At 34.9% G+C, this 22,052-nt stretch overlaps 1 protein-coding gene across 5 annotated transcripts in view; it reads right to left on the bottom strand.

Annotated features, from left to right (window-relative positions):
- Positions 1-11,803: 11,803 nt before the first annotated feature.
- Positions 11,804-22,052, bottom strand: part of LOC111046462 (transmembrane and coiled-coil domains protein 2) — a 66,008-nt gene continuing 55,759 nt past the window's right edge. For all 5 annotated transcript variants that reach the window (XM_039439431.1, XM_039439437.1, XM_039439417.1 and 2 more), the window contains 3 exons: positions 21,676-21,857; positions 16,149-16,279; positions 11,804-13,492 (listed from right to left, as the gene is read on the bottom strand). In XM_039439431.1, the coding sequence (XP_039295365.1) occupies positions 16,153-16,279; positions 21,676-21,857 (309 nt within the window). In that variant the 3' untranslated portion in view covers positions 11,804-13,492; positions 16,149-16,152. The remainder of the gene's footprint in view (positions 13,493-16,148; positions 16,280-21,675; positions 21,858-22,052) is intronic.

Raw genomic sequence — 22,052 nt, 5'->3', positions numbered from 1 at the left:
TGATGCGTCAAACATAATTTTCCTATTCCGTACTAATACAGTATAAGCCAGTTCTGTACTTCATTATACTATAGATTGGTGAGTCTAAAAAGGTCCTATCCACCTAAGTAAGTTTTTTTTTGGGGTTGCCAAAACATAAACCAAACCAGACACCTTTTGGGGGAAATTATACAACTCTACCCACTTTTTCGTGAAATAACAATTATCAATGTTCTTACCAACAAAAATCGATGGGAAGTGGAAAATATTTATAAAATTGTCACTTTTTTGTGAGTTAGTATAATATGATGTAGTATTTATTAAAATAAATAGGATATGGAAATTACAGAATCTATTCCAGTCAACTTATGGTTAGTTGGTGAAATTAATTATTATTTTAAAAATAACTAAATGATTATAATTTTAAAAAGAAATAATTGTCATGATACTGAGTTCTTGGTCATCAATTTTCTAATATTGAAATTTATCCAATCATAAATTTTTCAGAAATTATTCTATTTTCATTAAACATTATTTATTGATTCCTATAAATGTATTATCCATGACAATGAATTGTTCAAAATATAGATTATTAGAAGAGGCCTGTACTGTACTGTATGTTCGCGAAAGTATTCATATGTTTTCCACTTGTGATGGATGTCCAAAATTGAACCTCAAGCTGCACGGCTAATTTTAATCGATGGCTCTGATTGGCTGAAAAGTTCAACGTTCGGCGAACGGCGTGGAGAACGGTTAAAAGAGCGGCTAGTGGGACGACGAACGGTTTGGAGAACTGCGCAGCGGTTGTTTAACAGCTGAGTGTTAACATTATGAAACATATGGCTAATGTTCGCTGCACGGCGAATTGTACGATTCGCTACGCTGTTTGAAGTTCGGTTCGGCATGTGTGGAAATACCTTTATATCCATTTGAGGCATAGTTCCGTATCTGGTGTAGGTATTATCCATGTTAAAATTATTGATAGCAAATCAAATCACACATATGTTTTTCAGAACCTAAAATATTAGGCCCATTTCACACCAAAGCTGGGCCGGGACGGGCCGAGTCGAGCGGAATCGGCCGAGCGGAATTTGCCTGCGTTCGCACTGAAGTCGATTGCCGATTCGCTCAGTAATACAAAATACTGCGTAACTCACTACTTGGGAAGATCGAACTAAACTGAAAGAAGGCAGAATCCGCTTGGCCGAAAACGCTCGAGTTGGGCGTCAAGCCGACTGCACAAATCCGCTCGGCTCGGCCCGGCGTTGATTTGAATGTTCCCGACTAAATCCTGCATAGTAGCGCGCACACGGATTCGGCTCGGCTCGGCCCAGCTTTGGTGTGAAACCCCACTTAGTCCAGTCAATATAGACATGAAAAAGGGGGTGTGCTTTCAATATAATATTGTAGTTCTGATTTTTCAATATAATATTGTAGTTCTGATTTTTCAATATATTGTTTGGATATATGAGAGAAGTCCAGAACCAATTTTTGCATTTTTCCAAAATTTCCTTGTGGTAGATACAGAATGACCCAAACACCTCGTATTTTCGGTACATTTTCTAGTTTTCAGCTTATTTCCACCTAATCCAGTCGTCGGACAGTTAAATTTGTTCTCGCCTTTTTTCAGTTACAAAAACGAGTAAAATTTCAACAAGATAATCAATTTTAATGAATTTTAGTTTTCAATCAACAATATCTTCTGATTGCCACAATTCAAATGTATAATTCAAAATTCCTTTGGGCGTAATTTTGTGCGCTCTCTGGACTCAGGTTATTGTTATTGTTATTTCATCGTATAAAACCGCTCAACCGTATGAGCACAGCTCAAACGGTGTACGACATGTCAAATATATCAAGTATATGGTTTCCCTCCATTGAGGGAAAGTTTTTCAGGATTTTAATGAGAAGATCTCATAACATTCTCTTAATGAATATGGGCAGCATTCAGTCAGTATATCTTTGAGAGCTGTATAAAATTTACCATGACTGTCAACACTCTTAAGTTCGTCCGTCAAACAGTTGAAAATTCTGAGCCCAGCATAATGTGGTCCCCCCTCCAAGAGCGAAAGTCTATGAGTGGGGTACTGGAGGGTAAACATTTTATGTCTTGTGGGGTATCTGTGTGAAATGTTATCCTCCATGAATTTCTGCTTATTACTGTAAACAAAAGATGCAATATCCAAAAAATAAAGGGCTGGAATTGTTAATAATTTGAGTTTTTTGAAAATTGGCCTACATGAAACCCTAGATTCGGCTCCCTCAATAACCCTGATTGCTTTCTTTTGCTTACGGAACATATTCTGAAGGTTTGTCTGGTTGCTGCCCCAGAATAAGATACTGTATCTGATGTGAGACATGAAATAGCCATGATAGACAGTTAGTGCTGTTTTTCTATTTGCCACTCTGACTATTGTTTTCAAGGCAAAAATAGCACGGGACAATTTCACATCCAATGCTATTACGTGGCTATCCCACTTAACATTTCCCTGCAGGTCAACACCAAGAAATCTAATCATCTCAGCAGCGCAACATTCCTCTCCTGTTGTTGAGTAAAGAGTATGTGCGAGACTTCCAGAGCCCCTAGTAGAAAATTTGAGATGATGGGTTTTCTTCAAATTTAATTTTATATTACAGCTGAACCAATGGCTAAGCTGGTTAAGAGCCTGTACTGATTTCCGCTGGACTTCATCATCATCTTCACCCTTCACAATCACAGTGGTATCATCTGCATAGAGAATGAGGTCAGAGCTAATACTATGAGGGAGGTCATTGATAAAAATATTGAAAAGTACAAGACCCCAAGATCGACCCCTGAGGAACCCCACATAGATTTCTTTTCCACTCAGATGTTTCTACCCCGCCACATCCGTTTGTAAGTCTGACGGCCTGAAATCTCCCCGAGAGATATGAATTGAAAAACCTGGCTGCTTTTCCCGTAAATCCATAAAATTCTAACTTTTTCAGCAACAATTCATGGTCGACCATGTCGAAGGCCCGTGAGAGGTCACAGAAGAGACCAATGGCACCCTGAGACCCCATCCAGAGCCCTCAACACGCTCGTTACCACATCAAAAATTGCGGACTTTGTTGAGAAACCCTTTCTGAAACCATATTGTTTCTCATGAAGTATGAAGTTACTTTCTAAAAATCTGGTAATTTGGTTAAAAACAGCCCTTTCAAAAATCTTAGAGAAAACTGTCAACAGGGCGATAAATTTAACATCTTTCCTATCCTCTTTCTTTTACAGTGGTTTGATAATTGCAAATTTGAGTTTTTCGGGGAATTCACCATTCATAAGACACAAGTTGATAGCATGCCTCAGAGGTTCAGCAATTATTGGGCATGCAGCTTTTATTACTGAGCTTCGAATATCATCCCACCCGGTCGATTTGGTATTCTTCAATCCCAGAATAATTTTCTCAACCTCACCTCTGCTCAATCTCCTGAAACAAAACTGTCTACCTTGTCCTTGAACATTTCTCAGAAGATTTATACTCTCTCTTAATAACATTGGTCGAGAAACTTCATTATCAGACCGCAGAAAATTATTGTTGAAAAGTGTAGCTACATCCTTAGAATCAGAAATGACCTTGCCTCCCTCATTCAATTCAATATTTATGTTAGTGTTTTTTTGTAATCCTAGCTCATTTTTGACAACTGCCCATGTACCAGCATTCAAATTGGACGATTTGGTGATGAATGATGGGGAATACAACTGAAAAAAGGATTTATTTCAACGAAAATCTAACAGCCTTCAACAAAAAACTGTTTATGCAAGCCAAGCTCAGAGCTATGCCTCTTAAATATAAATATGTATGGACCTCGCAGGGCAGAATCCTCGTTAGGAGGGAGGATCACGCACAGATTATTAGAATCAAGTCTTTCGCGGATCTTGATAAAATTATTTAGTGATCTACCCGATTGTTAAGATATAGTACAGTATTCTCAGTAACATTTCTCATAGTACCAATATAATAACTTTAATAATAACAGAAACTAGTACTATCTAATCTCTGTTATGATCGAAGAGGATTTTCAATTTGACGATATGATTCTGCCTTGCAGGCCTTATCCAACTATTGATAACTGGCTTCTTGATACTGATTATTATAGTAGTTTTCATTCAACTCTTTCGCCGTTTCAAATAAAAATAATCTATCTCAATATAAGATCATTAAGAAAACATTTCGATGAACTCACACTAGCTATCCGTCATTCAAATATTGATATTATATTCTTGTCTGAAATCAATATTGATAATAATTTGAGTGGTATCTTTGAGATGGCCGGCTATAGATCTGTTTTCAAATACGCTTCTAATAGGTTTCAACACGGACTTGCTGCTTATGTGAAAGACAATATTTCCTTTGTTCAAATAGATTTCGATTTCAGTATTGTTAATTTTGAATTCATTTTTCTGGAACTTAAGTTTCAAAATATTCGTACCGTATCTATGTAATCAGTTTGTACAGACCTCACAGTACGGTACTCTAAAGTCAGATTTCATCAATGATCTTGAAAACGTAATCTCTAAACTAGAAAATAAATCTAATCTAATCATTGTAGGAGATACAAACATTGATCTTCTGAAACGGGACGATCAATTTGTTCAATTATATGAATCTATGCTCTTATCTTACGGTTGTAAGAAGGGTGTCTCTATTGTTACTAGGGAAGAATTCAGGCAGGATCTGCTTACCCAGTCCTGTATTGATCACTTATTTATTCGACTTACTGATAATAGACTTACTTGTCATACAGGTGTGATCAACTTGAAAATATCGGATCACTATATCATCAGTTGTAATCCTTCACAATTATTTATCAAAAGTCAGATACGGTACTTATAAAGAAATCATAGATAAAAATAAACTTATTGATATGTTGAAACAAAGTGAGTGGAATAGCTGCTTTTCACTCCTTTCACCTAATTTAATTTATGATAAGATTAAGCTGAACTTTGACATAGCAAGTAAACAATGTAAGAAAATAATTCACGTTAAAAACATAAAACTCAATTTCAAAAATAATTGGATGACTGAATCGCTTCATAATAAACTCAAAATTAGAGACAGACTGTTTAGGCGCAGTAAGAGTAATCCGTCCAACATCCAGTATAGAAACGAATATCAAAGTTATCGTAACAAACTTAATAAAGAAATCTCTTTAACAAAACGTGAACACATAATAAAAAAATTTGCCAACTCAAAAAATGACATAAAATCGAAATGGAAATGTATTAATGGAATTTTGGGTAGGGCTTCAGACGATTCTGGTAGCCGAATTCTAAGAGATTTATCCAATAAATTCAACAGTGCATCTGAACTCTGCTCAGCGTTTGCGAAATCTTTCATTAATACCGTAATATTAGAAACACGTCACACCTTTGTCCACTCATTCTTAATGACACTGTCCACATTCCACCTAACTCCAGCTTCTATTTAAGGAAGGCCCGGGTTCATGATATAGAAAAAATAGTTGACAATATGGACAAAAATAAATTGCCAGGTATTGATGGTATTGGAGTACTGGAGCTACAACTCTTGAAAGATCATTTGTGTGCTCCACTGTGTCGTATGATCAATTTGTCTATTTCTAAGGGTATATTTCCTGACTACTTGAAAATCTCAATTATCAATCCAATTTTAAAATCCGGGAAAAGAGACAATCTACATAATTATAGACCAATTTCGAAACTGTCTACACCAGAAAAAATATTTGAAAGATATCTACCCACAAATTTAAATAAATATCTGTCTGAAAACGATATTCTGTCCAATGCCCAGTATGGTTTTCAGAAAGGAAAATGTACAGAAATACTTTTATCAAATTTTTCACATAAAATCAATACTTTCCTGAATAACAGATATCATGTGTTAGCCATATTTATAGATTACTCAAAAGCATTTGATACCCTTAACCATAAAATATTGTTAGAAGACCTCAATAGTATAGGAATAACTGGCAACAGACTTAGATTATTTGAGAGTTATTTGAAGGATAGATATTTTAAGGTTAAAATTGACGATAACCACAGTGATTTGATCAGAAATGATGATCTTGGAGTCCCTCAAGGAAGTATACTGGGTCCAGTTCTCTATAATATCTATGTTAATTCCATATCAAGTGTAATAAGACATGGAGAAATTTTTATGTATGCTGATGACACGGCTCTACTAGTCGCGCATAGAGATCCAAGGGCGGCGGAGCAATTACTCCAATCAGATTTCAATCGAATTCTCAGATGGTCTCATGATAGAAACTTGGTAATTAACAAGAAAAAAACAGTGTTAATGCATTTCAAATCACCCCATATTAGATGTGAAGGAACTCCAAAAATCTTTGTTCTCAACTGTAAGTGCCTCTTCACTAACTCTTTTGAAAACTGTAGTTGTCCATCTCTGTCTTTGGTCAGTGATACACGTTACCTTGGAATAATGATAGATTGTAGCATGAGATGGCATTCTCAAATTGACAATATATCCAAGAAACTCCAGGCATTAAGCGCTAAAATATTTTATTTACATAAAAACATCACTGTTGATTGCCTGTATTTAATTTATAAGTCGTTAGTAGAATCCATTATACGATATGGAGTTCAATCATGGGGCTGTGCTGCAAATTACTTATTATTGAGAGTAGAGAAAATACAGTTGAGGATACTAAAAGTTATTTCGTCTAGAATACCCCATCTAAACTTAAATTTGAACAACCTTCAAACCCTACAAATTTTTTATGAAACTCTGACACCAAGAAATTTTTACACCTTCAAAATAATAGTATTTTTCAAAAATAATTTCCACTATAGACTTCTAGCTCCTCCTGCCCATTACAATTTCAGGTCACCAATAATATACCAAATTCCCCGGTTCAATAATATTTATGGAAAAAGATCTCTGCTCTACATAATACCTTTCCTTTTCAACAAACTACCCGCAAACATAAGAGACTACTCAAAAACGGATGTAATGATCTATGTAATAAACAATCCCAACTTGATTTCAACCCAGTGAAATCGAAATGAGAATAAAACACAGTGATAATAGTACTCTAAATTCTGAAATAAACAATAAATATTTATTTTCATTATTTGAATAATAATTTCTAATAGGCCTGCGTACGATGAATTTTCTTTTTCATCTTTCAAATAGCCTATTCCGCTGGTTTTAAATTATTATATATATGTTGTAAAGTCACTGCCGCCAGCCTGAACGACTAATAATTTAGTAATATTAATATTGTATAAAATACTTCCTACTTTATTCCTTCTTTTATTCCTTTTAGTTCTTAATTAACTCCTTATTTATCATGCTTATAATAATGTTATTTATTAACTCTATTACTCTTACTTCTGATTATTATGTTCTTTTTTTATTTTCTCATTATTATTGTAATTCCTTTTTTTCATTTCTTGTATTCACGACAAATAGCCTAATTTTATTTTATTTGTACTTTATTTTAATTTAAAGTTGTGAAAATTTTGTTTAGATATGGCACCTGTTGAAAAACCCATGGGTTTAGCAGGACCCAACATTGTAAAAAATTATTTTCCAATAAAATTGATTGATTGATTGAATTCCTCGTTATTCCGTTGTTTAGCTACAGAGATAACCTTTCTAAGAATTTTCTTGTAAGCCTGAAAATACTCTAAAAAAGACGGACTCCTATAAGTCTTGGCCTCAATAAACAGCTTTCTCTTCATATCACATGATGTTCTTATACCCTGAGTTAACCACTGCTTTTTCAAATGAGATTTGTTCTTTTTGAAATGTTTAACAGGGAAAGCTGATAAGAAGGATGAATGAAATTCCGAAAAGAAATTATTGAATGCAGTTTCAGCAGTTGAAGCATTAAAACAAGAATGCCATTTTTTGTTTCTCAATAATTTCAAAAATGTTTCAATTGATGCTTTATTTATGACTCGTTTGGACAGATAAATGTTTTTTTGAGTGGGTTCAAATTTTTGCTTGAGCTGGATTATCTGGGCTGAGTGATCGGACATTCCCAAGTCAACTGTACTACCATTGACACCATCTAACATGATATTAGTTATAACACTATCAATACAAGTGGATGTTTGTGATGTTATTCGAGAGGGCTACTTCAAAATAAAGTCAAGATTATAGGAATTCGGCAAATTAGTAAACTCAGAGCTACTTGAAGTTTCCTTCAGCATGTCAATGTTGAAATCTCCACAGATGAAAAGCTTTCTGTTTTTAAACCGACAGTTATATGGTCGAGCAGCCGTTCATAAGTGTCAAAGAAAAGTTTAATGTCACTGTTTGGAGGCCTGTAAACGACTACAATAAGAGCTACTTGTTCAATACCTTTACCTTTCAGTTTAAATTCTATTGCAGCACATTCAAAAACACTCACTATTGTAAATAAATTAATATCATCCCGTAATCTGAATTCAAGGTCTTTATTCAAAAGTATACAGACTCCTCCTCTACTTTTAGATTTTCTGCAATAATGAGAAGCTATCTGATACTTGGACAGTGTATTCAAAAGAGAAATATTATCAGAAGTCAACCAATTTTCTGTCAAACTAACAGCTATATGACTAATTTGACAAGTGAACGTTCGAGATCCTCAAGTTTGTTGCTTACTCCCTGTATATTCCAATTCATAAGCAATGGATATTCAAAGTTTGTTTATTTTATACCCTGTTCATCTGAAAGGATGTGTCCAGTCCTAAAAAACCCGATGGCAGTCGCCTCCCCGGAGTTCCCCTGTCCTCTACAGTTGATCCCGACAAATCAGAAACAGAGCCCGACTCCAACTGCGAAGATGGCGAGCACGGCAACACATCATCAGCAACAGGTTCACAAATTAATTGACGCTCACCTCTCAAATACAAATTCACTATATCCGAAATTTTCCTGGAAAATAATTTTTTTCCCCAACTATTCATTTGCAGCCCATGAAAAGTATGGAACCTTCTCGGAATGTTATCCAGTCTTATCAGTAAAAGGTTTTTATCACAGCAAATTTTCTCAATCGCACTATTAATTTTATCAATGAAAAAGTGAATAGGCGAATCTTTCAAGAGATCGTGTCTGCATGGAATTGTACACAGAACCAAGTTTGTATGTCTTGATTCATTCACGGCCTCATTTATTTTATCAATTAGTTGGTCTATTTTGCGGTTATTACAATTCAAATCGATGCTATTTGTTCCCGCCAAAAGAACAACAAAATCCCTTTTTGAATAGAGAGCAACCTCCCGGCTTGATACCAAGCGATCCACTATGTACTCCACAGGTGCACTCGGATATACATTGCCCATCACGCTTGAAATAGAGCTATTAGCATCTCTGCCAACAAACGAAGAGACGTGTCGGCCATGACTACTTGAAAAAATGCTAATTTTAGAGGAAAAACTCTCTCTCATCCTTTCTTTTTTTCCAACTCGTGAAAACTGATTGTTATTGCAGCCATCAATATGATTATTCACCAGCTGCTTTTCACCTGTACCGGTACCCCTTTGCATCCCTCCGACCTCAATACTGTTTGCTCGTTTCTTTTTACCTTTATCATTCCTTCTCGTACATTTTGTGGCACTCCCAGTGGATTGAGATAAAGCAACCATTCCATCATACAGATCTCAAAATTTATTACATTCTACTTTCAGGTCTGTATTTTCCATACGTAATGCAGTATTATCTGCTTCCAAAACGCTAATTGAATTTGTCATTGATTGCATCTGGGAACTTAGATCAGATATTTCCTTCATAAGTCGTGATAGTGAGCCATCAAACTCTGAGCTTTGCATTTCATTTTTTTGTTTAAGTTGATCTATCTGTTCATTTAAGGTTTTTGAAAATTCAATCAGATCATCCCTCTGTTGCAACAGTTCCACTGAATGAATATTTAATGAAGAGCTCTCCTGGACTTTAACTGTTCTTAATGACGGAGTATTAACAGCCATATCTCGTGTGTGCCCACCTAGGATCATGCTACTATCCCCATCATCACACTCCGAAATCTTCGATGTGAAGGATGAAGATTTGGAGAAGACATCGCTGTCAACTATTGAGCTTTTATCCATCTGATGGGGCGTGGATGACATGCTTTGCGATGCTGGACTACTACAGCTCATAGTCGAATGATTGTGTGTATTCCTCATCATTACTATTTCAGTTATCAAAGAGTTGGTCTTCAATGTGGCCGGACACCCAAGCTTACTGCAGCGCCAAGAAACATTACCATTAATCATTGAGCGATCCTTTCTGAAGCTATAACCATCAACACTCAATCCAATATTACCTCTTTTGTTCTTGAACAATGTCAAATTATTTGCCATTATGGAACTACAGTTTTTATTTATTTATTTTTTAAGAGAAGAAAAAAAAGACTTATAATGACTGTGAAAATATAAAATGAAAAAAGTTAATATGGTGAACTACTATGTAATGTTAGCTATTGCCCATGCAACACTAATCCAGTTACAAATCAACACCTACTTTAATGTTGTGGATTGTTTTAATAATTAAATGATAATTATTATATTGAAAGATTGTTATACTTTGTATCAATATTTTATCAGCAATTATTATTGATATTTAGATGTTAATTATTATGATACTGTTTATTATTATTTTTTTTATTACCGGCTGAGAAAATTCTGTACTGGCCGATAATAATTAGAATAGGTACTGTATCCTGTAGATTGGAAAGCAGAAAAATTTAAAGTTATTGCTGTTGAATGAAAAGGAGATAGCGGTTATCTGACTCGAACAAAAACCAGTCTTATCTTCACGATAATTTCACTTGCGCATCTAACCCTGACAACGGCTTTCAGACTCTCTCCGCCCCAACTCCGCTCCACCAATAACCGGAAAAAAATATTATTTCAATTATAACAATCAGGAAAAAAATAATGCGAAATGGATTAATGTTGGTCGTGCCCTGTCATGGCCCAGGCCACGAGCAACTGCTGCAAGATGCGATGTTTACATATATTCCACAAAGCAGCTCGCCAATTCAACATCCATTTCGGCCTGTACAATATCTGTTTAACGTGAAAAATAGCGATGAGAAGACAAACTTGTGGCAGTTGATAGAGCTTATCGATGACTATTCCAGGTATGATTTTAATCAAAATCGTTGGAGCCATTTTCGAGAAAATTGCGAAAAACCCCGTTTTTGACAACATTTTCTCCATTTTAGCCGCCATATTGAATTGCATTTGATCGAAATTGTTCGTGTCGGATCCTTATATTGTAAGGACCTTATGTTCCAAATTTCAAGTCATTCTGTTAACTGGGAGATGAGATATCGTGTATACAGACGCACATACACTCATACACACACACATACAGACCAATACCCAAAAACCACTTTTTTGGACTCAGGGGACCTTGAAACGTATAGAAATTTAGAAATTGGGGCACCTTAATTTTTTTCGGAAAGCAATACTTTCCTTACCTATGGTAATAGGGCAAGGAAAGTAAAAATCAAACTACAGAATTATTCATCATAAATCAGCTGACAAGTGATACACTGATGTGTGGAGAAGCCAGTCTATTGCTGTATTTCCATAAGGTCTATAGTTTCAATCAGGTACTTGTGGATGAGAATACTGCGTGAGGTCTACTGTTCACAGAACTACTAGTAGTATAGATATGAAAGAAGAAGAAGAAGAAAGAAATGTCATATTCAGTGTCCTGTTGATAATTAATATGTATTTTGATGTGCCGAATGTGGAAGGTTTTTCGAATACTGGTTCCTTCAAGTTGACAGAATACATCCATTATCTTTGCATCATGACAAAGATGAATAAAAAACTTAAAATGGTTAATCAATAAATTATGAAAAATTTTTAGTTGTTTCATGATTATTTATTGCACTGTACAAAATACATTGCAGTAATGCTTGTTCGTATATCCAATAAAACATGTGTAACACAAGATAATAATTGAAAACTTGCATTAATTGACTTGTAGAAGATTTTTATTTGCAAAAGCTAAACTTTTTATAGCAACTGACAAATAAAATCAAACATTTATTCATTCCAAAGAGAGAAAGTGACATTTACCTTGAAAATTGATAGATACACATACACATTATAAATTTACATTGAAAAAGTAATAGAAAAGTAAATAATGTATTATACAAAGGAATAAAAAGGGACTTACATAAAGTATAAAAATATTTATTTACCTATCTCTAGCACAATAATTTAATGATATCAAACACGTATTCATATTATCATCATAGGACATTTTCCTTCCTATACATTGAATGCCCTTCCCTATAATTTCATATTTTTACTATAAGCCTAACCAATCAACATAAGGGATTGTAGTCATTGATTTGAACATGTGCATAAACATTTAAAAGTTACCAATTCACAAATATGTGAATTTATTTCGGAAAAATATACATGAATACAATAAAATACAGCACAGCTCATCTTTCACTCGTCTCAAATAGCCAGCGATCGACAATAAGCCCAAGTTCTATTTCAATTAAGAATTTAATAAATGTAAACATTCAGATAAAATTGTTTACCGCCACAAACAGCTAGATTTATGTATGAAAAATGATTTATGAGTGATTGACGAGTTACTAAACACGATGTGTGACAATGCATTACTTGTGTTGTCTGAGAGCATCTATTAACAATATTATTCTAAATTTGCATTAGTCTCATAATCAATGTGCCTGGAGAATCTACTTCCAGTCGGAAGCATTAGAAAAGCGTAGAAACATGATAGAAGTTTATGATCGAATATTTTACAAAACAATACAACATTCTCCAACTAATCAACTCTAAATTCCATCAATTCTCATTTAAAATAGGCACCATGAGGCTTTGCGAGAAAATCAATCTAATTTCAGCTAATTAGGTTAACTTAAAATATACAAATAACATTTCAATACAATTAAATTTAATTCACAATATCACAATAATTAACACATCATGTTATGCAATTAAAACTTGAATGTAACGAGAACTTTGCATCTCATGAGCAATTCATTTAAAATAAACAATATTTGAATAAAATTGAAAGTCTACATGAATAATGTCTATGATTTAAAGAAATATACTAACATAAATTTCACATACTACCAAAGATCTTGCAGACTGATTTGATGATTTGAATGACGGAAATACAGAAATACAGACATGGTTTAAAAATACAGTAAACCCTGTTTTAGCCATTATAGAGATGCTCTGAGTGGACTTTACACAGCACATCAGACAATCAGTAGTAGTAAGTAGTAAGTAGAACATTTTAAGCGCATTTATCGACAGGTGGAGAATATTCAGTTGAAAATAAAATTATGAGCACATGTGTCTTTGTTTGGTAAGGTAATATTTACAATGTAGTCTAGTCGGTTGAATAACTATGAGCTTCTGAGACATGTGATGACATGATACGATCAGCACTCGTTGAATCCTCGAACCTCAGCATTCAGTACAACTGAAGGATGCTTCAAGCAATCGGACCAGACATAGAGAGATTCATTCACTAGAGATCATATCCAGGATTCAATTCAACTGAAAAAGAATATAATCTTTATAAATTATTTTCAAGTTATATCCTTCAGCAAGATAGATTACAATTATTAATTTGAGTTGTTGAAAATTGTTTTTACTAGAGATAGTCCAGTCAATATAGACATAAAAAAGGGGGTGTGCTTGCAATTTATATTGTAGTTCTGATTTTTCAATATATTATTTGGATACATGAGAGAAGTCCAGAGCCAAATTCTTCATGCAAAATTTCCTTGTGCTATGTAGAGGGTGGCCCAAAAACCTCGTATTTACGGTTCATTTTCCAGTTTTCAGCTATTTCCGCCAAATCCAGTGATCGGACAGAAAAATTTGCACTCGCCTTTATTAAGATTATAAAATTCTGAATAAAATGAGATTATTCCGAACTCTCTATCTCCAATGAGTACTGAGTTATGATTTTTCAAAAATGAGTGAAATTTGAAGAAAAAAAATCAATTTCGATGAATTTTAGTTTTTGATCAACAATATCTTACGATTGTGACCATTTTGATGTATAATTCAAAATCCCTCTGGGCGTATTTTTGTGCTCTACAATCTGAGATCATTCAGAACTCTCTATCTCCAATGAGTACTGAGTTATGTTTTTCAAAAATGAGTGAAATTTCAAAAAAAAAAATTGATGATATCTAGTATTTAACCAACAATATATTCCGATTGTTACTATCTAGACGTAAAATTTAAAATCCTTCTGGGCGTAATCTTGTGCTCTACAATCTGAGATCAGGTGAAGCGCTCTATCTCATATAATTATAGATTTCCAGGTACACCTGACAACAATGCTCCTTGTATTGTGATAAACACCTAATTTTCAGCTTCCACCATCATCACCATCTATATTGCCCTCACAGTGATATTTTGCACAATGATATAAGCTCATGAGATTATGTTCTATGAGAATTACCCGTTAGATGCACTTAATTTCAGTATTTCCTAGTGGAGAGGCGCGCTTAAGGACACCTCAAGGATCAAAATTTCAAACACTTATAACTTTTGACACAATGCTCGGATCTCATCGTACTACACTTTATTCTTATCGGCTCGTCAAGGCAGTTCAAAATCATGCATCACAAGACAAATTCGGTCGAAAATGAAAAAAATTTATTGTTGAGCCCATATTCCCATACATAAAAAATGGCCAATTTCTATATTCAAAGCTGAAATTAAATTTTCAAATCTAGTGAGCATTTGAGAGTGTTCTCTGTCTTTCTACTGCAATGAATAATACTTTCGATTCCTATACGATTCAAAAGTTATAGAAGATTTAAAAACTGGCGATTTTAGCTTTTTTCATTTTTTTCGTGATTCTACTGTTAATAAAGAGTTTCTAGAACGAGTCTATTACATCATAGAAACTCATGATTGATTCCAAATTGTAGATAACATCATTCTCTACTAGCTCAGTAGCCTAAAATTAATCTTGAATAACTTTTTCCTACCATAGAACTGACTAGACCGTTAATATGAGGAAAATATTTCAATTTCCAGACTTTTTTTAACAATCGAATCACAAATTACCAACATATCTTCTAATGAATCATTTACAGCAAATGGAAGAGAAGATTCTATTGTACCTTTCATGATCAAGTAATGTTTTCTATGATAACGGGTTACCGAGATATAATATAGTTTTGAATATAGAAATTGGCCATTTTTTGTGTATGGGCTTAAGTACACTCAACAATAATTTTTCATTTTTAGACTGAATTTGACTTGTGATGCATGATTTTGAACTGTCTTGACGAGCCGTGAAGAATAAAGTGTAGTACGATGAGATCCGAGCATTGTGTCAAAAGTTATAAGTGTTTGAAATTTTGATCCTTGAGGTGTCCTTAAGCGCGCCTCTCCACTAGGAAATACTGAAATTAAGTGCATCTAACGGGTAATTCTCATAGAACATAATCTCATATTCTCAACTTATTCAGAATTTTATAATCTTAAAAAAGGCGAGAGCAAATTTTTCTGTCCGATCACTGGATTTGGCGGAAATAGCTGAAAACTGGAAAATGAACCGAAAATACGAGGTTTTTGGGCCACCCTCTACAAAGCACAAGGCAATTTTGCATGAAGAATTTTGTTCTGGACTTCTCTCATGTATCCAAATAATATATTAAAAAATCAGAACTACAATATAAATTGCAAGCACCAATGTATACAGTGACTGGACTAAGAACTTATTTCATCTGATGAGTTGAATCATCTTCATCAGAATAATTCTCTGGTAAACAAGGAACTTCTAGAGAAGTACCTATTAACAAATAATAATCTACATCAGAATGATTGAACTCTTTCATTTTTTTCTTGTATCAGTTATGTTCAATTTTTTAAGCTTGCTAGACTGAAGTTATTAAAATGAAAGTTCTTTGTGTCTCCGAAAGAAAATAATAAACCTAAATTTCAATTAAAATAATATTATTGTTACAATTGAGACATTACACAATTTAACATAAATTTGAAGTATACATATTTGATGCATTTTCAGTTGATAGCAAAGAAGATCAATTTGTTTATTCCAGATTTGCTCTGAAGAAATATCTAGGAATAGATTTCTCCTCAATCAATTCATACAGAAACTGTGAATAAATAATAAACTTTCTACAATTCCTAAATATCTACTCAAATCCATGATACTTGGACTCACCTTACTACTTGAAAGCGAAAATTTCTTTGAAATAGTTCACAACATATTTGCTCATATCCGCCAGTTCTGGCCACTGCTTCATAACTACGACTGTGCCAAAAACAACAACCACCGTTGTCAAAATTCGAAATCTGAAAAAAGCAAACAATAATGATATTATTACTTTGTCATGACCATAATTTGTATAATAAATAATTCATGAAAATAGAAAATAAATGAAATTTGACACTCAATTTGAAAGAAAAAAAATTCAAGTGTAAAGCTGCGTACACATATTCGCGCTTCCAACCCGCACCGAGCACGCTCCTCCCTCGTACCGCCCTCGTACCACCATCGAACCACAGTCGCTCCGCCCACGCACCCATCATGAACGTTACGGAAGATGTTTGATCTTCTCGCGTTCCCCGGTCGAACCACTGTTGCTCCCCGGTCGATCATCAATCGCTCTGCTGGAGTGACGTTCGGTTGCGGAGCAGAGCGAAAGTCTGTACGCACCTTTACATTTTTTTAAGTCAGTATCGCATGACAAGATGAACAGTGCAGATGTACGTAGTGTAGTGTAGAAATATAAGTAAGTGAGTCAGCAGTTGATTGTTCACGGTAGTAAGTGGAACAAAACATTGCATCGAATTTCGGTTGAAATACGCCATGTTTATGCAAGCGAAGTGACCCACTTTCGCGCGGCCTTCTATTATCGTCTACGTTCGCGTTTTCGCAGTCGTGAAAGCCGATTAAGAGGGCCTTCCTTAAAGTATGTTCGCGAATTAGGACAATGTCAACACCAATTGGAAAATTGTTGAATCTTCCAAGTTCTCTTGTGCCCGAGTTTGAAGAGCAGGAAAACGAGGAAGATAAAAACGAGATCATGGAACCCACCAACACAACAGAGATCCAGTGTTCCCCGGATCGCTTCATAGAATTGAATATCTAAGCTTCAATCTGCAGCCAAGAGGACGTTCTTCATAGCCTGGAAGGAGTCGGATGAGAAAAGAAAGCGATTAGAGAAAAGTAACGCAGAACTACTGCGGAAAATTGAAAACTTGGAATTACGATTTCGGAAAATCGAACAGAACATCGATATCCAATAGTCAAGCAGTCCAGTCCGTCCAGTTCAAGCCACAACAGAAGCAGTCGAGAACTACGAAGAGGAATTGGCAAAAGAGACAGAGTTGGCAAAGATCCGGGTTTGCAACAAACGTGTTACGAAGAAGAGGAAGCTAAACATATTTGAAAGATACATCTGCACTGTTCAAGAGCTCACGCGATACTCACTTAATAAAATGTAACACTTTTGTCTCTTGAACCAAAAGAACAACCTGCTTGTAGTTTTCGCCAGGTAAATAAAACTGTTGCAGTTGAAACGTCCAATGTTGATTTCGAGAATAAAAAGAAAATGGAAATGCTACCGCCACCTATCATATGGTATAAAGAGTTTGGATACTCTCCTAAAGAGCTTGAAAATAGCTGATCAATGAAGGCTATAATTGGCATTCATATGTAAATAAGCAATTAAGACCAATAAGAGTCATGATAAAAAAACTACATCACTCTTGTAGCACAGACTCAATAATGGATGATTTGAAGGCAAGAGGATTCCAAGTAGTAGAGGTAGTGAATAAGCTGAAGTGGAAAACCAAAGAGCCATTAGACATGTTTATTGTTTCATTTAGTTCAGAGGAGAATATCAAGAAAGTATTTGAACTTGATAATATCCTGGGTTGCAAAGTACAGGACCAAACATTGAAAAAAGCTAATCTTATACCACAATGCAAGCTTTGCCAGTCCAACAATCACACGCAATCTTAATGCAATAAGGAAGCCAGATGTGTGAAGTGTGCGGGCAAACATGAAACGAAAGATTTTCCAAAGCCCAGGGAAGCTCTGCCAAAGTGCATTCATTGTGGAGAAGGATACCCAGCGAGCTACCGTGGATGGACTGTGGCAATTGAGTTACAGAAGATCAGAAACTCTAGTAGGATAACCACTAAGAATTTACCGAGAGATAATGTAATAAATTCTCAAGCTAAAAATTCGATTAACTCTCAAGAGAGCTACTTTCGCCGAGATCGTCTCAAAAGAAAATAGAAAACTGATAAAGAAAGATGAAGGAGTGGAAGACACCCAACAAATCCTACAGCTCATCTTAAGAGCTGATAAACTTGATAAGCAACCGGAATTAATTTCTTCCCTTCAATCTCGCTTCGAGAAATTAGAGAATACTAAACAACAGAGATCAAGATGATTCATTCACTAAAAATAATGGAGTGGAATGCAAACGGACTCTTACAACGACAACAGGAGTTGGAAGCAGTTCTAAACATAGGTAACGTAGATATATGTCTTATGTCAGACACACATTTTACTGAGCAGTGTTACATAAAATTCAAAGTTTATAGGACCTATCACGTCCTACAACCTAACAATGTTGCAAGAGAGGGAAGCGCAATCATCATTAGAGACAACTTACAACATAATGAAGATGTTAAAATAGAAACTGAGAGAATACAATTAACAGGTGTAGCTGTACAAGCAGTAAATTATTTATACGGGTTTACACTCTACAAAACCTAGTTTTGTGGGATCTAGAACTATGAATGAGCTGACAACACTTGGAGATGAAATTGCACTTTGTTGTACTCTAAACTAATACAAGGAACTATTGAATCACTAAATAATAGGTGATTACTACTACAATCAACAATATCAATCAACAAATAAGTCCTTAAATGACCTATATAAAGATTAATCACTTATAACACAGTTCTCTAATATTTACAGTTCATTAACACAGTATAATAATAATAAATAATAATAATGTCTCTGGTCGAGGGTACAACACGACCAGAGGAGTTTATTCAAATTATAAACATGATTACAAAAAGCATATAAGCTACAATTATTTACAAAGTATTGATACAATTGGTTGATTATTTGCTGATCTAAGAAAATGTGGCCCCCACTATATATAAATATGTGTCGGGATGCCACTAATTTTGCTATTGTTTAAGATTAGTAAAAAAGAAAAAAATTCTAATAAAGATACATCTTGCAAGTTCATGAAAACCACATTTATATACACAAATTTAAAAAAGAAAATTGATAACCTAAGATGTAGAAATTTTATAAAAACTTAACATAAAAACAATTATAATACTTGTGGGAAAAATATCATTAAAATGAAGAAAATAAGAATGGAACAGTATGTAACATTTTCAGTATGCAACACTATCACTGTCTGTATCTTATACCAGGACTTCGTATCACAGTTCACGTATCACGTATCTTTACCACTGTTCTGTATCACGGGCTTGCGTATCTGTATCACCGTCCTTGTATCTCGTATCTTGATACAACTGTCATGACAATAATATTTATTATCACTATACTACACTAGATTAATAATACGATACTGTCACTATACAATTATCACTGTAGAGCTGCCAGGCTTTGGATACGGCTGACACTCTGTTCCTCTACCAGTTATTACCACTGAAGGTATTGCTTATCACTCACTTGTTTATCACTGACTGACTGACTAGGTGTGATATCCCTCTATATATAGGGTATAACTATACCCTAATGTTTTTATTCCATAAAAATCCAGAAGGATGGATGCTTCTTCCCTATTATCCACACAATAAACAAACCAGAAGTAACCAGTACTTTTTAGAAGACCCTAGAGATGTAAACAAAAAAAGATGACTCAGTCCCATAGACAATAGGGACCTGTAAATCATCAGCCACTCTGCTGCCCCATTTCAGCATTTCCGGCTCTGCAGGACCTCTGCAGGATCTCATCACTCTGTCTCCCTCTATTTGTTTCCATCTCTGTTCTTCCTTCATACCACTCACGAACATGTGTGAATTCCATAACATTATAGATTTGTAGTTGCAGCTGTCTACTGTCCACCTAGATATTCCAATAGAAAATATACATTGGGGATCACAACCCCTAAAGGGAAAGCGCTCTATGATGCAATAAGAGATTCAGAATGTGAAGCTATTTCAACCGGCAAACCAACCTACTGGACAACGGACACAAGAAAGATCCCTGATCTTATAGACTTTTTATTATAAATAATACTTCAGTGTACCATTTACAAATTGAGGAAAGCTTTGATCTTAACTCAGACCACTCCCTTATTATTACAGAAACAAAGCCCTTGCACTACATTAGTTAATGCGCATACAGATTGGGATGGCTTTCAACAAATGCTGGAGAATAGAATAGCTACATCTTAATTCACCACTAATCAATGCAGATCAGATTGATGACGAGTTGGAAAACGAGTTGTTACCGATATACAACAGGCAGCAGGCAGCAGGCAGCAGGCAGCATGGTATAATACTCCACAAGCATGTAGAAGAAAAGCTGGAAATAACTACACAAGAGGAATAAGAAAAATGTTTGCGGAGAAAAGAAGAGCTAGAAGAAAGTGGCAGCAATCACGTTCTCCCAAAGATAAGAGATTGCTGAATAATCTAACTCAAGAACTGAAAAGAGAGATACAATCTATTAAAAATGAATCGATCAACGGTTACTTGCGCAGCTTAACAGGAGTAAAAAACACTGATTACTCGCTCTGGAACGCATCTAGGAAAATTAAAACACCTATTCAACAAGCTCCTCCTATCAGAAAGCAAAACAGAGAATGGGCCAGAAACAATAAAGAAAAAGCATAGACTCCAGGATTTTACCTGATAACTGGCTTAGTCCTAAAGCACCTGCCAAGGAAAGCACTCATCAAGTTCACAAACAACATAAATGCTTAATTTAGACTAATATTTGTACCAGGAATCTGGAAAGTAGCTGAAGTTATAATGTTGTTCAAGCCAGGAAAAGACCACATGAAGTAACTTCATACAGGCCGATTTCATTGTTACCTGTGTTATAAAAGTTGTTTGAAAGGTTATTATCAAGATAGTAGGCTCAAGCCAATAATAGAGAGTAAACAATTGATTCCTAATCATCAGTTTGGTTTCAGAGAAAAACACTCAACAATTGACCAGGTACATAGAATAGTTAAAGTAATATAGACGGGTTTAGAAGAAAATAGATTTGTTCAGCAGCTTTTCTCCACATAGGGCAAGCTTTCGACAAAGTATGGCATGAAGGACTTCTTTACAAGTTGAACAAAATGCTTCCCAAGCAATTAACAGAAATACTACAATCATATTTGGAAGGTACTTCAGTCAAGCATGAAGATTCATATTCTGATCTGTTAGAATATGCGTCCAATTTAGGAGTGGTCTTGGTTTCTATTCACATGCTGAATTAGGGATGTCATCCTTTGATTGTTCCGACAATATCGTTCAGTACTTTTAATAGAAGGCTGAACAACTATTTTCAAACGCTGATTGCAGAAAAAGGTTCATACATAGTTAAACTTTCATACATGATTTTGCCTCAAAGCAGAATTCAACGTAAATTTCACTCAAAAATATTAAGTTGAGCAGTTTTTTAACAGTTTCTATTTACTGAATAAAAGTGAAGGAAGTTTATAGAGTGAGATAAGTGATGACCCACCGTGTGCGCAGGAAAGGCATCATAATACCAGCTATTGCAGCTACCAATAACAGGATGACTTGCAGGATAGTGAGTAGCACATTAATTGACTTGACCACGAGTGCTCTGGCATTGGAGTTGTCGAGTCCCTCTAATGTTAAATACTGTTGGTGTTGTTGTTGTTGATGTTCCATTTTTGATATCTATTAGAAAATGACATCGATTAATAAATGACATCGAAAATAGACACACATCAAGTTTGCTATGAATAACTGATACATCATATGCACAGGCTAGGCCTTAGGATGTTTTTCTTTTGATTTCTTCATTTGCATCGTATCAGCGAATATAGATTGATTTATTATTTTCTTTTCAGATGTTGTTGATCTATTTGACGA

The sequence above is a fragment of the Nilaparvata lugens genome, chromosome 1 (genome assembly GCF_014356525.2).
Source record: "Nilaparvata lugens isolate BPH chromosome 1, ASM1435652v1, whole genome shotgun sequence".
Classification (NCBI taxonomy): Eukaryota; Metazoa; Arthropoda; class Insecta; order Hemiptera; family Delphacidae; genus Nilaparvata; species Nilaparvata lugens.
Note: the sequence above shows the minus strand (reverse complement) of the source record. Positions and strands in the feature narration are given on the sequence as shown.